Raw genomic sequence first — 7,688 nt, 5'->3', positions numbered from 1 at the left:
GGTTCACAGATGTCTTGAGTGAACAGAATAGCACTTCCACTTTTGCAAGGCAACTCCACTGAATTCCTGATTTCCATGTCTTGCTGCAATCCTTCATGTCCCATCCCCTGCTGTTCCAGAGGGTCTGTTGTCCCTCAACAGCAGATTTTTGGGAGCATGGGGGGGGTGCAGTGGGGTGGGGTGAGAGGTAGCCAGAGAAGTTCTATTGTGTAAAGCAGAGTTCTCCTTGATCTTCTCTGGCCTTAGTCCAAAGTTTCCTACAAAGTGGGTCCTCATAAGCAGTTTCTGTGGAGTAAATTGTCTTATGCGTGTTTACTTGGAACTATGATATAATGAGCACTAGTGGGCTTATTTTCAAGTACATTTGCATATATGGTATCCTGGTAGGAATCTATATTGGACTTGAATTTATTTTATGTATAGACTGTTGTGTTTATATTCAAGGTTAGTCCTATTCAGAGTAGACCCATAGAAGTTAACAGACATGACTTACGGTCATTAATAATGGATCAACTCTGAGTAGGACTTAGCTGAATACAAGCCATTATAAAGACCTCTTTGCAGTAAGCCTTTTAAAGTGGTGATTTTTGTCTCAGAATGTAATTGAACTTTACATTTGTTTTTAGATATGTTTTTAGTGTTAATTTTTTTGTTAAATTGCTTTGGGGTGTTTTAATAAGAATCAATTCATAAATGAAATAAACAATAATTCTTCCCAATTGGCTCATATATAGCAATGTCCTTCAAAACTTTGGGTCCCCAAATATTGCTGGACTACAACTCCCATGATCCCTTGACCAGTGGGTAAGCTGGCTGTGGATGATGGGAGTTGTAGCCCAAGAACACCTGGGGACCCAAGGTTGAAGAACAGTGATATGCAGAATAAAGCTGACGGTCAGCTAAAAACTACTGATCAAATAAACATTCTATATTTTACACGACTGCTTTTGAAAACAAGTTGTTTTATCTTTATTTATTTTGAGAACACAGAGCCATAACTCACAGATTACTCGTTCAGAGCAACCCAAACAAGTAATACTACTATTTATAAAAAATACATTCCCATCATATCTATGGATGAAAAATATAAATATATAAATATCCCAACACTAAAGCATATACAGCTTACGGACCTATCTAAGGAAGATAAACACTTTCATAAAAAAAAAGAAATGCTTTTCAATAGAAGAGTTAACTAAACAAATTTGTAATTCATGGTGATTTTCTCCATGCGTTGCCTAAACTTTTCAGTTTCACAGACTCAAAAATGTGTTTCAAGAACCTTTACAATACAAACGAGTGTGTAGAGTATGATGAAGCCAAAGTTAAACATTTTAACATCCCATTGGGACTGAAAAAGGCCCAATTTGAGTCGATGTGTATTCCCCACTCCAGAAAGTCCACAAACAAAATAGATGCAAGAATTTCAATATTCCTAAACAAAACTATAATTAGGTCAACATCAAAAATGTTTCATCACATTTTCTCTAGATGAGAACACAGTTTCCCCTGTTTTCAAAGTCATTTGCTGGTTGCTCACCATCATATGCAGTTTTGTTTCCCCATCAGCCTAGATGTGACCTTCTCATCTCTGAGTCCCAGATATGCTTTAAAAAAATGAGAGAAGCTCCTACTAAACTTGGACAGAAAAATATGCAAAGATTTAAGGGTGAAACTAGCAGATGCCCTGCAACAGATATCTCTCATGTGTATTGTACAAAGTGCCACAACATAGGACTGCTTGCAGAATTCATGTGAAATTGCATATATAGTCTGTTGATTGTTACACTCATACAGCTCCAAACTTACACTATCTCCTGCAAATTGAAAAGGATAGCATAACACCTCCGTGCTAAATAGTTCAAGATTTGTTTGGACAGATATAAAATAAGTATCAAACTTTTGGCCCACAATTTAAATGTTTTGTTCTGCCCTAGAGAAAAGTGACATCTATACAGAATTTTACTAGAATATTCAGGCCATAACCCAAAGTTAAGCTCTTTTGAATCCCATTGATTTGACTATGGGAGAAATGCAAGCATGTGCTCATTTGCCCCACTGAGATCAATGGGACTTAAAACTGCTTCCCTTTCGCTGGACTATTCCCAAACGTTTTACTAGCAACTTCTTCTAGAATAAAAAATCCTGACTTTGCTTCTTGTGAACAAGCAATTTTAAATTATTCCTGAAAAATAAGGTGGCTCAAATGATATAAGCATGGTTTTCCCATATATATTTTTTTTGTAAGAGAACCCCATTTTGCAGAACTGTCTTCTGGAACTGTAAAAACATAAAACACAATGCAGAGACAGCCTATGAAGACAAGAAAATTCCATCATGGGAAGCCTTGGAAAAAGGTGTCCATTATAGGAGGGTGCTTTCCTTCATCTTTCAGAAAGACATTCTTCACATTTCCCACCCTAACAAACAAATATATATTCATTTGTTGATATTATATGTTGGTATGTGGATCCCAATCCTATCCAGCAACTGAGGCTATGTGAGCTGTGAGAGAAAAAAGATAATGACTGATCCACACAACCTTTTCTGCAGTGTCTGTGGCTAATAAAATCTATATATAAAACTAATGTGGAAGAAAGAAAAAAAAAGTTACCCAGTCTTAGGATTAGCTAAGATTTAAAGAGAGGGGGGAAAGGGCTATTCAGAACCATGCTTTTGTCCAACAATGTAGTAGATTTTTCAGCATGGCAGTTACTCATATAGAGTTTTTGTCCCAAAGGCAAAAGAGGGATGTGCATGTGTGCGCGCACACACACACACACACATGTACATGCAATGTAATATACAAGCCTGTGTCACAGGACATTGCAAGCCCCGCTTTTATCTGAAATATATGCTGTTACCAATTGCAGATGAATGAGGAAGTTTCTTTTGACTTGACGGTGGCACAAAATCCTGTTACAAACTATTCTAGCAAAATGTACAGGGTCCACAAAAGGCAGGAGTGTCAAACTGTTCTGCTGAGGAACCGGTGGCTGTCCTTGCCAAAATGACCTGGAATAATTTTCTTCAGAAAAGAGGCAAGACGGGGAGCATTTCTGTAAGTATAAGGCAGCGCGCTGGTCTTTCCATTTCAGCACACAGGGAAATTCTGGTAGCTTTCCAGCAGCCAGGTGTATTTCTTGCCATATTCAGCTACTTTTTTGGTTTTTCCAGGATGTTCAGGAATTTCCCTCGAGTCATTTCTCTTGCTGAAATCACAAGAAAAAAGAAAAGAAAAAAAGAACATAAAACAAGTAGAGCTGGATAATTTACTATATTTAACCCCACTTGTGAAATTAATTTAAAATGGCTTTCTGGTGCTAAGAGCTAACAAAGATATAAAGTGAAGAAATAAATCTGTGCTGTGGTTTCGAGTTCTGAGCAGTCTGGAATTGCAGGGCAAGCACTGAAAAAATAAAAAAACCCAGCTGTAATATTCACAAGCTGTCTCATTTCATCCTATACCCACTTCCTTTATTTCCACTGTGGCTAGCTTCAAGTTCTCTCCATTTCTCTGTTATTCATCTATGAATAGTATAATCTATTGCTCCTCCTCAGGGCATCTCTTCCTGGATGCTATAACCCTTCAGAGATTATAGACCTCTCTGTCTCCCTCCATTTCAAGATTACTTGTCCCTGTGTGTTTATGATCTTAAACATAAATGAGATAGCACTTCCACTCTCCCTTGACAGTGATAGTCCCTGGATGCTATAATGTAATGAGGTTTATAGTCCCTCAAAGTAGTTCATCTATGGATGATGTGTTAAAGTAGAGTTTATAGAGCTGTGCTCTACACCCTCACACTGTATTGTCATTCCCTGAATGCTTAATACAGCAAGGCAAAGTGTATATATTTTTCCTCTGTGTCATCAATCTCTGGGAAAAGCACCTCAGAGTTTTTACACAGCTACTTTCCTACAGAAACATTTCTGACTTGTGAGTTCCAAGATTTTATTTGCAGGCTCCCTAAACACTAATTTTTTAAAAAGAAAATACATGAACACTTTCCATTTCATACTGCCTCCTTGTTCTTACATAATAACTAAAGTGCACATCATTATGGTGGATAGGTTATGTGTGGAGCAAGGGGTAATATATGGCAAAGACTCTGGGGCATTAAATTCCACTTGGGATCTTTTATCATGGAGGACCAGACCATCCAATCTTGAGAGTAGAAGTAAGATTTGGCCTGCAAGTGCAACATTATGGCATCAATTCACGATGTCTAAGAAAGATCTTGGGGTTGTGGAAGACAGGTCTGTGTAAACATTGATCCAACATGTGGTAGCTGTGAAAAAGGAGAATAAAAGGTGAACACTGAAATTAAAACGAATACTGTAGTGTCACCATACAAGTCTAAGGTGCAGCCACAATGCGTGCAGCTTTGCACAGGCAATACTGTGTACGGTTTTATACAGGCAAAAGGAAATATTTCTTTAAACAACAGATTGTTAAACTATGGTACTTAGCAACTTAGATGACTTTAAATGGTGATCAGCTGCTTGTTGGGGCCTGCAAACTGCCTTTGGCTTAGCCACATCTTTACCTGGCCCTGATGCCAGGTGTAGGACAGGTTCCCCACTCCTGATCTAGAACCTGTATGTAATACTGCCCTTAAGTGAGGTCCAATTCACTGGACTATCATTAGGCAAGGCACAGGTTGAAGATAGACTAAAAAAAAAGTTGTCAAGTGATTGTTTCCCCACACTATAAATCCAGCTAACTGCACCATTCCAAAACTTTAGTAAATGAGCCGAGTGGGATGAGACATGAAAATGTGTAGCCAAATGGTGCTGGTGTTGAGGGGATCTGAAGTAGTCACATTACAGATTGCACCCAAAAATTGAAAATCTGAAACCATATTCACTCAACCTACATTGCATTGCAAAAAATGGCCACCTATAACAAACCTTGCTGTGTAAGAACATAAGAACATAAGAAGAGCCTGCTGGATCAGGCCAGTGGCCCATCTAGTCCAGCATCCTGTTCTCACAGTGGCCAACCAGGTGCCTGGGGGAAGCCCGCAACCAGGACCCGAGTGCAAGAACACTCTCCCCTCCTGAGGCTTCCGGCAACTGGTTTTCAGAAGCATGCTGCCTCTGACTAGGGTGGCAGAGCACAGCCATCACGGCTAGTAGCCACTGATAGCCCTGTCCTCCATGAATTTGTCTAATCTTCTTTTAAAGCCATCCAAGCTGGTGGCCATTACTGCATCTTGTGGGAGCAAATTCCATAGTTTAACTATGCGCTGAGTAAAGAAGTACTGAGTAAAGAAGTAACTTGGTGCATGTTTTACTAACTGTGTACTTAGATTTTTACCATGATGTAAATTACACCACAGCTATTTGTGAAGTTCTGAGGCTACTATAAAGTGCATTGAGACGCTCCAGTGAAAAATGTAGGAAAGCCTTATGCTCTCCAGTCATTTATTTTTTTCTTTGAATAGAGGGAAAAAACTAACAACTTAAAAACAATCTCTGGAAGTTTGAGGTTCAAGAAATTTTACTTTGAATTAAATCCCCTGCTCTGTTCTTGCTCAAGTAACATCAAACTGTAACATTATCAACTGATGTAGTGCAAGTTTTTCACAGCACCAGTCCCATATAGGAGATATACGAATGTGTGACAACTGTGTGCCCCTGATGAGGGCTGCACCCTATAAATCAGATTGCAAGCATTGACTAGTTCTGTGCTCCAAGTGAAATTACTGTGAGTTGGGGGCTGCTCCAGAGCACGTGCCCTCCTGTTCGCTTGTCATCAGAGATGTTAACATTTCTGATTAATTCACAGACCTCTCATTTTATTCTTCATTCCTTTATCCTTGCTATCCTGCTCTGCCGCAGCTTAAAGATTCTTACCGACCTGCTACAATAATCACCACCCGCTCGTCCTCCCCACCCCCACCTGGTGAAATTGTTTAGTGATGCCAACCGCGCTTTTAATTTGCAAGACATCAGACACAGAGGTAATTTATACCAACATCTGTTCATTTCTGACTTCTGAAACAAACTCACACATGCTGCTACGAAATCCCATTAGGAGCAGGAGACAGCCTTCTGCTATTCTGTATTCCTCTTCTCAACATACACTTAGGAGGCAACTAGGCTTTAAATTTTAAAAGCTATAATACAAAACTGAGGGAAGGTCCTTACAGCCATCAAATAAGCCTCCCATGCTCAGCAAGTGCTACCCAAATTTTGTGGAGAACTTTCTGAATTTTGCTATCTACTTTGCAGGTGCTGTTGCGATCTTGCTGATCTATCTACTTCCCTACAGTATTTTGCTGGTAACGTGTAGCAAATCTCTTCCCCTCTGAGGTTTTTCCTCCTATAATTTTCCTCATTTTTAATATGGGAGGGACATCAAAAATGTCTCTAAAAGTAAATGGTTCTTCTTGTTTAGCATCCGTCCAGTTCAACATTTTTATACACCATTACTTTTTTTTTTTTCATTCTAGACATCTCACACTTATTTTGGTTGCAGCCAACAAAAATGCAATTGCTGTCAAGGCAACATAAGGTAATAGTTGTCATTACTGACTACACAAGGGAACCAGTTACTTACTAAACAGAGGTGGGTCATCAAATGACTGGATAAACAAAATTGTACTAGAAATCATTGGAAGGTTTTTTAAAAATATGCTTACTCCAAGGGGCTTGCCTATTGGTGGTGGGACATTATGCAAATTTCATCATTCTAGCAAACAACCACTTGATGAAACAAACATTAATTGCCATTTCAGGGCAAATTTACTGTCTATCCAATGTGGTTTCTCTATCACTACAATAGAAAATCAACAACGGATACAAATGCAAGAACTCGGTTATAAATTAATCTCAGTTGGATGAGGAAGTGGGGGCACTGAACAGCATAGAAAACACCAATTTAGGATGTAATCGGTCCAGATTACAAAAAAGCTGAGTATCTGAACAAATCCACCCTTTCCTGGGACTAAGTAGGAAACAGCCACTAGGTTGGTATAAACAACAGAAGCTCTTGAATCAGGAGTTAAATGTTTTGCCTTAGAATAAATGGATCTTAAACCCAGTAGTGGACAGAAGAGGCAGAATCCAAAAAAGGACGTTTATTGTAATTTCTCGGTTGCTAAGGAGGGTGGAGCACAGTTTGATATAATCTTCTCTTTGGAACTTCAATCCCTCAATCCTGTATTTAGCCTTGTTGCCTTGGTCTTCCTTCTCACTACAACTGTCCCCAAACTGCCTCCTGCAGTAAATTTTGTGGCTGTTGGTTGAAGAGATTCAGTAGTACAGATTGATTTCTTGCAAGTGAGGAGATGAGGGATTACCAAAAGCAGCCCTGGTTAACAAGATTGGGTGCAGAATCTCTTGCAAGAGCAGCCCACTCTGCCAGCACTTTGCATCCTTTCACTATGACATATGGGTTTCATTACACAAAGATTTTCCTGATTTTAACTTTGAGGAGATTACATTAGAAACTCAGGGCTATCTCTACATCTGTAGCAATTTAAAGGTTAAGTAACATTTTTAATCAAATGACAAAGACTCATAATGTTTGGCCTTCAGTCCAAAGAGGAAACTGTGGCTCCGGATGTTCCTTCCAATGGCAATTTAATTAGAAAAGAACCCTCTGCTAGAGATTGGGGCTCACTGGTCCCCAACATCTCACGAAGAGCATTCTTATGCATATGTTAACACTGTACTAC

At 39.2% G+C, this 7,688-nt stretch overlaps 1 protein-coding gene across 4 annotated transcripts in view; it reads right to left on the bottom strand.

Moving 5' to 3' along the window:
- Nucleotides 1-945: 945 nt before the first annotated feature.
- Nucleotides 946-7,688, bottom strand: part of LIN52 (lin-52 DREAM MuvB core complex component) — a 60,277-nt gene continuing 53,534 nt past the window's right edge. For all 4 annotated transcript variants that reach the window (XR_009760725.1, XM_061611723.1, XM_061611722.1 and 1 more), the window contains one exon: nt 946-3,212. Coding sequence is in view for 1 of the 4 variants with exons in the window: in XM_061611724.1 (XP_061467708.1) it covers nt 3,157-3,212 (56 nt within the window). In the remaining 3 variants the exon portion in view is untranslated. The remainder of the gene's footprint in view (nt 3,213-7,688) is intronic.

Source organism: Rhineura floridana, chromosome 2 (assembly GCF_030035675.1).
Source record: "Rhineura floridana isolate rRhiFlo1 chromosome 2, rRhiFlo1.hap2, whole genome shotgun sequence".
NCBI lineage: Eukaryota > Metazoa > Chordata > Lepidosauria > Squamata > Rhineuridae > Rhineura > Rhineura floridana.
Note: the sequence above shows the minus strand (reverse complement) of the source record. Positions and strands in the feature narration are given on the sequence as shown.